This window comes from Trichoplax adhaerens, genomic scaffold (assembly GCF_000150275.1).
Source record: "Trichoplax adhaerens TRIADscaffold_3 genomic scaffold, whole genome shotgun sequence".
Lineage (NCBI taxonomy): Eukaryota > Metazoa > Placozoa > Uniplacotomia > Trichoplacea > Trichoplacidae > Trichoplax > Trichoplax adhaerens.
In genome coordinates this window covers 8,573,110-8,586,506 of record NW_002060945.1, presented here as the reverse complement: position 1 = coordinate 8,586,506, position 13,397 = coordinate 8,573,110, and the positions used below count along the sequence as shown (strand labels likewise).

General features: G+C 31.6%; 2 protein-coding genes across 2 annotated transcripts; both read left to right on the top strand.

Annotated features, from left to right (window-relative positions):
- Positions 1-4,141: 4,141 nt before the first annotated feature.
- Positions 4,142-5,365, top strand: TRIADDRAFT_5829 (uncharacterized protein; the record flags this gene model as incomplete). Its single annotated transcript, XM_002111202.1, has 3 exons — positions 4,142-4,547; positions 4,953-5,051; positions 5,301-5,365. Coding segments are annotated over 3 exons (570 nt in total), but the record flags the coding sequence as incomplete, so codon positions are not given.
- Positions 5,366-8,842: 3,477 nt separating this feature from the next.
- TRIADDRAFT_54987 (uncharacterized protein) lies at positions 8,843-10,496 on the top strand (the record flags this gene model as incomplete). The annotated part of the gene is made up of 3 exons (XM_002111201.1): positions 8,843-9,047; positions 9,275-9,724; positions 10,318-10,496. The coding sequence occupies 3 exons, from the start codon at positions 8,843-8,845 to the stop codon at positions 10,494-10,496; spliced, it is 834 nt and encodes a 277-aa protein (XP_002111237.1).
- Between the last annotated feature and the right edge of the window lie 2,901 nt (positions 10,497-13,397).

The following is a 13,397-nucleotide window of genomic DNA, read 5'->3' as shown; positions in this document are numbered from 1 at the left end:
TTAAATACCGGTAGATTTTTCTGCAAAATTAATTTTCCATTTTAAATTCAAATTCAATGATCATTTGACCATTTTATGGTTGTCAAAAATATATTGCGTCTAATTTATTTTAATTTATAGTACTAGCAATATGCTAATTATGCTCTTGATCAAGTTTATTTGAATCTAAGTATTATTTTGTAAGATGTAAATTTAATATAATACCATGGTAGATATATAACATCTATTAAGTAAGTAGCTCTTATTCAATACATTTCTGTTATATATCGATTAAAACGTCTGCTTTATCTTCTTAATTGCAGTATGATCTAGAATAACAGCTTGTTGTTCATGAAAGATTATTTACTTTAACTCACTGATCCAATGTCACAACATTTCCAGTATTGGACTACTTAATTAGGCATCATATTAATACTCGTTTCTTTCCATTTCCTGCTGCAAATACAGATTCACAGTGATTGGATTCAACCAGAAATTCTAACGCTGTGTAAATGATTCCTAAGTTTTTACACTATCGCTAGCAAGAAAGGCTGCTAATCTCTTCTATATCGCCGGAAGAGTATAATAGAACTATAATAACCGACAAATAATTCAGTTTTTAAGCCAAAATTATGAATCCTGAGATTTGTTATGATCTAATACAGTTAATAACTATATTACTCTAAACATTAGTTTACGTCATATACTGTAAGTAGGATTATAATTTTACGTGTTTACATATCAATATATTTTTAAAACACGGACGTGATATTAATAGTATATACCAAATAGAGATTTTAAACATAAAGTATTTCTAAGTAACGGCTACTAAAGTTATTCATGATAAAATTTTCAAATCTCATTAATCAATTGCAATCTAAAGTGCTGAGGTTTACTTCATCTATCGCAATATCTTAGATCTTAACTAGTTCATTCATGAAATAAATGACTATATTAATGTGATTCTGTTATAAAATTACGACGATTTATCTCCATACTACTTACAATGACCCCTGTGCGTATAATGAACTATATTTTTAGACCTCCGAAGTCAATAATTTCAATTTCCAGTAAACTCTATTATTGATGATAAAGGACTTATGCTCGACTTTAATAATAATGAGTAATAAAAGTACTTTACGTATTTTTACAGGGGAAATATAAGTCCTTAATTGTCTTAACAGGAAATTCTATCCTGGTCATAATAAGAAAGTACTAGCTTAGTGAATGATGACATGAAATTAAATTGAAACTAAAGCTGCTATTTGGTTTAGAATTGCATCATTTACATATGACCGTAACTTTCTTTCTAATTTCCTTATTGACCACTAATAATAACAGTGGTGATCTCTTTGACGCCAAAGACAGTAAAGTCGATATCATCTTGTATTATCATGATAATAAAAGAATTAAGAGTTAGATCAATGCATTTTATATTAAAAATTGTCCTCCAAAATCTAAACAGATAATAATAGTAAAAATATAGAATTAGCTCTTTCTGCTACCGAATGAAAAAGCTAATAAATTGGAAGAATTCACTGTCAATAATATAATTAGCGAGGGATACTTTATTTATCTTGTAAAAATGCCAGTAGTAGAATATTATATTCGTATAAAAGTTCAGACGTCAAATTAATTATGTAAGATGGTTATTTGATTAAGCTTAGATCCGGTGTCAAGAATATAATACAATATTCACAAAAGAAGAGATTGATTTATCGATCAATTTTTGACCATTACTATTAACTTGCCATCTGTTCAATTTTGTCATCACATATAACAGTACCTATAAAATAGAACTTAAAATATAAACACATACTAGACATACAAAGAAACAGATCTTAAGCTGATTAACGGCCACTACGATATCCAACCCATCATTTAATGCCATAGTAACTATATATGGCAAAGAAATCTACTATTGCTAGTTAGCCTTTTGCATTTAACTTTAACCTAGCTATCATTATACAAAATTGTTTCTTCTAATTTATCATAATTAATCGGCGGTTATTGGCATCAGCTAAAAGCAGATAGAAATCAGATACCAAAGAATTAGAGAAATATAGCTTTCATTCATAATCCTGATTGATAATATAACAGTGGCTATCAGAGCAATTTGCCTGTTCAATATTTTGTCATTAAATGCGTTGTAAATGGTGATAGATAGATGTTGAGATATTTAAAATACATTAAAATTAGCCAAGCATAAAGAAGAAATTTTTTTCGTTGGATCATTATCACACCAAGAAATTACCCTCAATTATCTAGTTTAAAAGAGGTTAACTCGATGATCTCACTAAGGAAAAGACCATTTAAGCCTATATAAAATATTTTAGAACAATCAATGGGAGAACTTATTAAACGCGTAGAAGGAATTTTTAGCATGATTTAATATTTGAATTGGCGGTCTTGTCTTGAATGTTGAAAGCTATTACATGCAGTATTAGGTATTGATCATAATATTGTATGAATCTTTATTTCAATTTCAATTTTTCATCATAGGAATGAAATTTTATACAGGTATTTAACCTATCATAACGAATTTTAAAAGACTATTAGCTAAGATTAAAAAAAAAATCGAAGTTGTTTATTAGCTAATTGATGCTATAGCATCTATGGCTGCTTATCGACGTTGAAAAATTCGTATATTTTGGTCGAAAAAAAGATCGTTGTCGGCATGCATATTTATTTATTGCATAGCTTTTGACATTCTCGTATCAAATTGGAATACCGTAAACATTAGAAGGTGTTGTGGTGACGTTTTATCGCTAAAAGTTTGAAAATAAGAATATAGAATTAATAATCGATCTTTTTTAAACATATTTGGTCGGTATAATTATATTCCCTTATAGCTACATGATTATATTTAATAAATATATATAATCAGTTAAAAATAGGTTATCGAAAGATTTGGTAAATCCATTACCGGCATTAGATTACAGCAATGAATTTCGTAACTAGAGCTATTCCGAGTAGAAGAAGGAGAAGCATGCTAACAAGGTATGATACCGTTGAAAGCTATGATTTAACGGAGAGCCGAGATCAACTTGGCTTTTGGCATAGATTATGCGGCAGAGGAAATTTAAAGGATGATTCATCGCAGTATAAACGTAGCAGACGGCAGAGTATGATTATTATTTTATTTACCACGTTGATCTGTGTCTTTTTTATTGTTTTATCCGCGACTAATTTTCGACGTTCTACTAAAGATATTGCACAAATTAATTCAATTCGTAAAGCAGTGGATAGCCTATTTGATCATGTGGATAAAATTCAAGCTATCTTGAGTGAGTTAACTGCTACTATTACGTATATCAATTCGAATTATTCTAGTAATATCTATGACAGTAATGTACTGGATAAACGTAATATTACTGATTCTAAATTTGAAAATGGCCATGAAGAGGATGAGCATCATAAAGATAGCTTGGATGATCATGATGATGATGAAGATGAAATCATTCATCATAGAATTGAAGATCATCGTAATAAAACGGATAATAAATTAACTAATGTTTTACTTGAAGTTGAATTTTATGCCCGTACAGTAGGACTGTTATCTGAACATAAAGTTCGTCTGATACAAACTACATCAACATTGCTCGATTGGCAGGATCTTATAGCTATTCATTTTTTAATTTTAGCTGAAGATGAGGCTACTCTAAGTCGAGCTATTGGTAATTTATATTATTCACGCGGTTATTTATATTCAAGTGAAGTCTTCATTTTTATATATCATAATAGTCGTCATCAGTTATACTTGACATCAGCGGGGCGTTTATCTTCTTTCATAAACAATTATTTTCAAAACCACTTAAATAATACTGTTGTAGAAATAATTAACCAAGAAATTACTAAAATTATGTTCAATCGACATCATCAACCTAATGTTCAGTCTTTATCGTATTGGAAAAATAGCACCACCCAATACTTACAGATGTTAACTACTTTAAGCTATCAATTAAGAGAAAATATCCATAATGATACTGACAAACTTGTACGTGACATTAAAGTTGTTAATCGTCAGCAAATTTTAGTTTTGGCTGCTGCTTTAATTGTTGGAGTTTTAGTTATTATAATGACTACTGGTATGCAACGACAAATTCAGAGACAAGTGTCCTATTTTGGACTCCGATTGAGTGATATTGAATATCACCGATATCGTACTGATCAATTGTTACATCAGTTATTACCTTCAGCTGTTGCTGAACAATTAAAATTGGGTAAAGTCGTCATTGCTGAAGCTTTCGATGATGTTACTATATATATTAGTGATATTGTTGGCTTTACACACATATGTCATTCCACTACACCGGTACGAGTAGTTTATATGCTAAATGCTATTTATACGCTATTTGATCGTATTGTCGATCGTTATCATGTCTATAAAACGGAAACTATTGGCGATGCGTATATGGTAGCCTCTGGTGTTCCGAAGCGATTAGCAGAGAAAAAGCACGCGGTAGAAATTGCCCAAATGGCAATGGAAATCTTGACTAATATGCGACGAATTAACATTCCCCATGTTCCTGTTGAACAATTGCAAATGAGAATTGGTATCCATACTGGTGAGAACGTTATATCAGTTCACATTTTGTTATTCTTGGTACCGACAGTGTTTGTATTCAAAATTAGATACTTGAAAAATCTAGTAGCGAACTACATTAAGAGGCAATTCTGTGTTTACACCGATGATATTCATAATAATACAGGAAATTTTAATATTTTATGATGCTGTCAAATAATAATTTAATTTGTTCTTACCATAACTTGTTAATAACTGGCGAATAATGAAGAATATTTCAACTTAAAGTTCTGTTTTTATTTAATAGTTACATTACCATTTACTTATTATTTAGCTACGTGCATGATTATTTGATACCATGAATTAATTTTTTTACTAATGTTTAAGTCAGATGTTGATTATATTGGTCAATGTTGTAATTATTTCTATATACTTTTTGATACGGCAGGATCGTGCGTTGCTGGTGTAGTTGGGATTAAAATGCCGCGCTATTGCTTATTCGGTCAGACAGTATCTGTAGCAACTAGGATGGAAGCACGAGGAAGTCGTAAGTTCAAATTGAAATTTACTTAAACTAGAAAAAATGTTCAGGTACTTTACTACCCAGTGCGTGTTAACTGCTAATCTTGATTTTTACTATGATAATAATCTATGATTATCATGATTGATATTAACTTACAGTCAAATCAAAATTATCACTGATAATTATAATAGTATATAATATTTGGATGATTCGTTTGCTAATTGATGTCAATTCTGCGAAATTGCTTCATTATTACCTGTATGTTCCTCTTAGCTATGAAGATAAATATTAGTAAATCAACTTATGAAGCCTTATCTAGCTATGGCGACTATGATATGCGTTATCATGAATCTATTCCCATTTTGGTAAGAGTTACAATTTATATAAGCGTAATTACCTTATCAATGTGATATAAAAATATAAACGCGTTCACATTGGAAGACGTCTATTATTATTTTAACTTTATTTTAAGTAATTTTAGTCTATTTAATTTATTCTGTTGTGTTGAAATAGGATAACGGAAAGGCTACGATTGATACATATTGGCTTGAAGGCAAATGTATAGCGTAGCAAATCTTTATTCGGCTTGATGTAATTGTCTTTGGTAGCGCTCGTTTCAACTTTCGTAATGGTTAAATTAGGGATATAACAAAGATAAATGTGTGCAAGAAGTGAACAAAATAAAGAATATATATTAATCCTTTATCATTTTCTCTTGTATTTTCTGCTGAAAAGCGTCACTGCAATCAATAAAGCTTGTCTTAATAAAAGATAATGAGTAGCTGTAAGCTGGAGTTTATCAAGTATGAAATACTTGTCAAGTATTTTGAGAAAAGAATCACGTATTGTAGAACGAAAGGACTTGATATAGTGATATTAATTCCCACTATTATTGATTGCTGACTTTCGCGGTTATACTATGATCTATTTCATAGTATTATGTTACATTTTATAGTGCATATTAAAATGCAGTACGTATATAATAAGACATTGCTGTAGACCAATAAACAAATAGATACGCATATTTTTCTTATGGACATTATTATTTCACATCGACAGTATTTTCATGGAGTATTTTTTTGCCTCTGCTAACCCTCAATTGCATTAAGCAAGGATATTAGTTTTAACTATTAAATACTTATACTGTAAATTAGCATGATTATATATATCATATACACGTACTTTAATTTTTGTCCTGTCTTTCCGTCGAGAATATTTGATCGTTTTAATTCAGCGAATGACCAGCAACTGATCATAGGCATAAGTAAACATACTGCATCGATATTTGAATAGTTTAATTGCTGTCTCGCCTTTTTACCGCATTAAATTTGATCGTTTCGATTTAGTGAATGACAGCAACTATGCATAGCCTTAAGCAGGCATATTGTATCGATATGTGGGTTGTTACATTTAAGTCCTGTCTTTCTACTGAGAATATTTGATCGTTTTAATCTAGTGAATGACCAGCAACTATGCATAGGCTTAAGCAGGTATATTGTATCGATATGTGAGTAGTTTCATTTATGTCCTGTCTTTCCACTAAGAATATTTGATCCTTTTAATCTAGCGAACGATCAGCTACCATATATAGTCGTAAGTAGGCTTATTGTATCAATATGAGGGTAATTTCATTCATATCCATCCTTTTCACCGAGAATATTTGATCGTTTTAATCTAGCGAACAATCAGCAACTATACAGTACATAGGCGTAAGCAGGCATATTATATCGATATATGTGTAGTTTATTGTTTACAGTATCAGAAATTTGCCAAAATTGTCAAGATTTTCTTACCTATATGACTATGATGGCATTCTGTTAGTTTCTTTTCTATACTATAGCTGTCGTAGTCAACTATTTTCATATTGCGTTTAGTAAATGATTGATCGCTAATATGGCTGTAGTCATCAATAGCTATTGGTTTAACAAGATGATACATAGGAGGCCGTAATTCTATACTTCCTATGCACATTGCCAGTAGTTGATACAGCGCTCGACAATTCCAGAACTATACAATATGTTAAGAAAGTCAAGACTTTGTAAACAAGCCTTACCAGAAATCTATCATGTTGTGCTGGCTACAGTATCGTGATCTCTCGTAAAACATATGAATGCTAATTTTATTGCACATCATTGCTAGCGAATGCAGCTAATGCATATTTGTACTTATAACGTTGAAGATTACAATATACTGAGTCATGGACTCTTCCATTTTCTCATGTCTTATAATTAAAACCTGTTCATCGTGTAGGAAAACTAGATTATGTTGAGGCATCGGGTAAATAAGATAGTAGATTAGCGTTGTTAGATCCACCCTATTAGGTGTTGTGGGCATTACAGACAATTAGTTGATGATGTTTTGGATGTTTGCAGGAGCCATATTGAACGTTAAGTAGAGTAAGGAATCATATAGGGAAAGCAAAGTAGGATTTACCTAAATTGATTGAAACGGGGATTTGATAAACATATTTATCAATAATCTTTTCTAGGAATGTATTTATAAAAGGCCAACTCCTTTGGAGGGGAGATAGGTCGATAGCCTTGAACTAGCTGTGTGGTGTAGTTGCATTATCTTCAGTTCTACTACTGCAATGCTCATCAATAAGATTTGAAGTAATAAACTATATTTTTAACCGCTACTTTGAGGGCTTACTTCGTTGTGTGACTGGATACTGTAAGGCTGAAAGTAGTACTTATTACACATCGCTACTAGCTTAAAATGTACAAGTCATTTCTTGCCATGTTGACGAAGTCACTTTGACAATCTACACCAATGGCTACCAACGCGTATATTCAGGATACACTGTCTAGTACAATAGCCAGTGTTGTACCATGGACTAGCAGAATGAACACTGTATTTATTTTCACTTGCAACTTTTGGATGGCAAAGTACATCGTCATCATTACTAGGTGCTACGACTGTTCTTGCATTTTATGCAAAATGGTCAGGGCTAATGGACAGTCGGTATTCGGACAAAATTGCACTTTGTAATGTAGCAGATTTTGTCTTTTAAAGTAATATTTTATAATGAGCATTACGAGTAGCGTAATTCTATCAACTTGTATACAAAGTTCAGCTTTCTAGCTACATAAAGCTATAAAGGTATAGTAATTTTACGTTAGTTTCAGAACTATTTTTCCCTTTTTCTGAGTCTGAAAAGAAAATAAACGCATCGCAATCTTCTAGTCATCCATGACTAGAAGATTGTGACGGCTTGTGCAACCCTAAATGCAGAACAGTCGTAATTTTGTACCGTACGGAATGGTAAAGCACGGTCAATTGAAGGTGCTGTAGGGGACTGAGTGAGTGCGTTGACTGCTGCTCTAGTAACTGCGCAGTACAGTAGAGCCAATTAATTTCAGCTCGTCTTGGCAACGATTGCATTAGCTGAGGAATATTCTATCTTGGCCACGGTTGGAAGTAAGTGATAGTGTATTACAGTAACTTCTATGCTGTACTGGAAGAAAATTCTTACATATGCCTATAACTATTTCTGTATTAATTTGGCTATTAAGTAAAGACTTAACTGTTAGAATCTTATGATGATTCATCAATGTTAGCTGATGCCCAAGGGTCAATATAATAATTATGAGCTCAGTAGATAGTGGAATAAAATGACTTCTCTGGTTGTACAATATCGAAGCAAAGGCGTCTAAGTTCTTATGAGTAGACAAGGGATATTGAATCTTGGGCGACTTTAGAAATTTAGAGATTTATTTTGACGTAAACCTTGTTACGAAGCTGTTTTGTGACAATCTTTTAATCAATCAAATATTGATCCAACTATTCTGGTTTATCAATACACTAGCTGCAACATGAAGAAGGTCATCGTACTGGGTGCTGTTACATGTGGTATTTTAACATTAGAATTTGGGCCACACTTTTTCCATCAAAGCGTCGTTTCTAATTTTATGCTCAATACTAAACCTGTTCAACAAGAAACATTCGATTTATGCCAGAGTATTTGTAGGAAACTTGGTATTAATAAAAGCAATAAAATTGAAGTTGTTGTTGGAGAAGGTACTTAATAACAACACTGATGAATCATTTCGTAGCTATGGTAGTCATTGCAACAATGTAATTTAGTATTTTATTGCCCTATTGTAGTGTAGTAGTGCAATAAATCAATGTTGATTTTAGTTCGATTTGTATAGAGCAGATCTACGTATCATGAATAAATGGCATTGAAGCTGTTAATAAGGTAATTAGGGAACCCTATTTCAACTTCTCCTTTCTAACTATCATAGGATTTGCAGCTGGAAATTTAGGAAGTACCAGTTTGCGAAATGGAGCTGTTCTAAGTCTACCATATACAATGTACTTTGCAACGAGAAATGATATCGAGCGTTCTGGGATTATCAAATCAAGTTATTTATCTCGACATCCAGATTTAGCTGACAAATTAATTCCGTCACCTAATTGTAACAAGTTTCAAATGGCTCATGAGCTAGTACGTTTGAAATACAAGGACTTTATATTATCTGGTACAATCTTGCCTGCATTTTATTTGCTTGGTTATGGAGGTTTTGCTTTGTGTAATAAATGGGCTCTTCAACGAAGATTGCGAATCTTGAATAAAATCTTGGTTGCAGTTGGGACGCTGTCCTTTTATCACATTGTTACTTCACGTGTAATGAATTGGCAAGTTTATAGAGCAGATAGAGTTGCAGCCACTATTGATCCTACCTACATGGCAGGTACTGCTAGTTAATCTTTTGTATTATCTATTGTACACTGTGCCTAAAGTTATTTTTCTAGAATCTGATGTTAGCGTTAAAATGAAGTTTATCAAGATAGTAAGCAACCCCATAGTATAATCGATTTGTTGCAAAGCGTCATTTCAACAGTATAACTTGAAATATTGATATTCTACAGTACTCTCGTCAGGAGGCCGTGGTAATCAATCATACGCCTCTTTTAGGCTTAAACCGCAGAACCTAAAATTTATTCGACTTGTGGCCTCTCTTTTATATTAACTATAGTACACGTCTGAAAACATCAATTGAATCAATTTAGATATGATTGCGAAAGTAAACACTATCTTCCGTCACTATAGATCGTATATTAAAAAACTGAAATTGACGCAGGACTATTTTTGATATCAGTATATTCTAAATTTTATTATCTGGCCGAAATAAGATAATTACTCTATATTATAGTTGTGACAGTCATTTTGTGTACACGTATTTGTACGCGGATATTTTTGAAGATAAGTATAGCAAATTGTATTGGCGTTATTCTTGTTTTGCATATCCTTGTGCATAGCTTGATATAGTCATTGTGATTGCAGGTGGTATTGAATTCATGCGGAAAAATCAACTGTGGGAGAAAGCTTTTCTTAACGGTGCAATGCCTGAAGCTAGTATTATGATGTTGATGGGCTACTTATGGCATCCACCTTCAGGGGAGAGACTTAAACGATTGCTTGACTTGAAAAATTTTACGCCTTACTGTGACGATATTGATTAGAAACTTGGTGGTTTTAACCATGTACTAATTATATAGTATCGAACAAATGTTTAATTTATGATTTGAGATTAGACCCTTGTAGAAGTATTTTGAAATTTTAATTTTTGCTTATCGCATTTTACTGGGCGACTCTTTCAAAATTATCGCATTTCTCTACAGTTTCACGTATTATGAAAATATTTATTGATATTTAATTTGAATCAGTTAATATGAGAAATTGTATATTTTAACTCAGTTGATACTGCTAGTTGAAGCAATTTATTGTTGTAGATGGCTATTAGTAGAGTTTCAATTTGATGCCCTAGTTTGCTCGCCAGTGAAGTAAGTTTGCTATTTTCACAACAGTTTCGCTAATATGGTGTTTAAATAGATTGTTTATCCGGACTATTTGTATGATTTTATTGTGAGATAAGATAGTGTTTTGCTAATTCTAGCAAATTGATCAAATGTAAGTGAAGTAAGAGAGATCTTACAGTATGACATTATCTACTTGTATGCTAACTATAGCAGGTAGATAAGGTGTGCAGTGTATTATACATTCTTCTCTTTCGTAATATGTAATATCTTTTATTTTATTAGGATGAATGTTGCTATTAGGCTGTACTTTACTGATTTTTAATTTATCTGCTGTTTTATTATTGGTACAAAGGCAATTAAAGTGTCAGTATTTATTGGTGCGAGTTACAATACTGTACAATACTTTGATGCATTGTTTTTTCCTCAGATAATACTTTTATTTTGATCAACTTTTGAGCTTAATTATTACTAAAGTACTTTCTCAATTGGAAATGTTGTACCGTGAAAATGCTGGACTGTATTGGAGATTAATAAGATCAAGAGTGCGTTATATGCATAGCTGCAACATTCAAATACTTTTTCCTGAACAAAGTCTTATTAATGATATGATTTATTAGACCACAAAATTTTATAAATTACCTTACTTATCATTAATATTATTGTTGAATTTTGTTGGCCTCTGCATGGCTTGTGACAAAATATCATAAAATAGCGTTGCACTACCGCATTTGTTTCTAAATTTTACATTATCTTTTCATTATACAATTATAAACTTGACCACTTTAATTGAAATTATCCAGTACCTACAAACAAGTTGCTGTCTAGATATTGTTGAATTTGAATGATGCGTTGATTTTTTCGTCCGTATAGCTAGCTGTAGGATTTGGTTTTCAAGTAATTTACGGGTGTTTCTATCCCAGCCTGTTAAAGCGGATATTACGTCCTTGTCGTGAGCACTTTTTAAGTTGATTGTTTGTATATCGTTCGTGACTTGATTTGAATAGATAAAATTATGCTCTCTGCAGTAATTTTTTACTAAATTACCTATTAAATGTAAGAGTATTGATTAAGTTTTATATAGTAATATGTAAATCACTTTATGTTTTTTATGTATAGCATAATATTGCTACATCCATATAGCTTTCAAATATTTGAAAGATCTATTCCTAAATTTAGATGGTGACGCTTTAATGATACGATGATGATATGATGTATGTTTGGCGCTATGCTACAGCTACTATTATTTTAGGATGAGAATAAACAATATATTCATTTTTATGTTTATAGTAATATTATTATTACATTCCAAAAGTAGTTTTTATAACATTACTTTAATTTTAGAACTTATACGTATAGTAAAAGAGTTGATTTAAATTATTATAAATCATACAGTGCTGTTAAGTTTATTAATCGTTAATTCACGAAGTAAACCTCATAAATGGTTAATCTATTGCAAATAATATTGTTTTCTTGAACCGAAACTAATGTATCCCTAACTAATGTATTAATTTTTGGTGTACGTTTGTAGACAATTACTATTACTTTAGTATCGATAGTTCGTAGATCCAAGCAATACAATAAAATTTTACTAATGGACTTCGTCAATGTACACTAGAGGTTCAAGAATGGTCAAGTTTTATTAGGCCTACTGAATAGGTGTGGATTACTAAATAGACACATCTCTTTAGTAGGTCATGACTAAACCATCTAACAAGGATAATGGCGTCCTTGTCCAATACTATAAAATAAATTAATTGTATTGCTACTACCGTAATTTCTTCCTGTATTTATCTACTAGTAAATTGTTGAAGACTTCAAATACAGTACAGTAGCTTCAAATTTAGGTTACCATCACAGCTTCCAGGTCTTCATTAGAAATTTCCTAGTAATCAACGTCAAATGCGCTGATTTAGCGAATAGAATGCCGTAACTAGAAATTAGTTATTATTATAATTATATATATATATCAATATAGTGTATATTGATTAGTATTATACCGTAGGATTTAGTCGATACGTGTATTGAGTGAACAGAATCCCATAACTAGAAATTAATTATTATTATATATATGAACGTGACCGTATGCGAAGTCGGTCATTTTGCAAACTGCCCGGGCATTTTGCAAAATGACAATATGTGGTGTGTGTATTTATCGGTATTAAACTGCGTATAGGATCGAGTCAATGTTTTGCATTGCAATTTATTCAATCAAAGAAGAAATTTCCTGAACTAGCTCACTAACTTGTCCCAGTCTATACTATAGGATCGAGTCAATATTGTACATTGTATTGCGATTTATTCAATCAAGGAAGAAATTTCCCAAACTAGCTCTCTAACTTGGCCGAGTCTATACTATAGGATCTATTCCATACTTTACTTTATATTGCGATTTATTTAATCAAGGAAGAAATTTACCGAACTAGCGCACTAACTTGGACGAAACTATACTATAGGATCTATTCCATACTTTACTTTGTATTGCGATTTATTCAATCAAAGAAGAACTTTCTCGAGCTAGCTCTGTAACTTGGCTGAATCTATTCAGTACTATAGAATCTATTCCCATACTTTACTTTGTATTGCGAGTTATTCAATCAAAGAAGA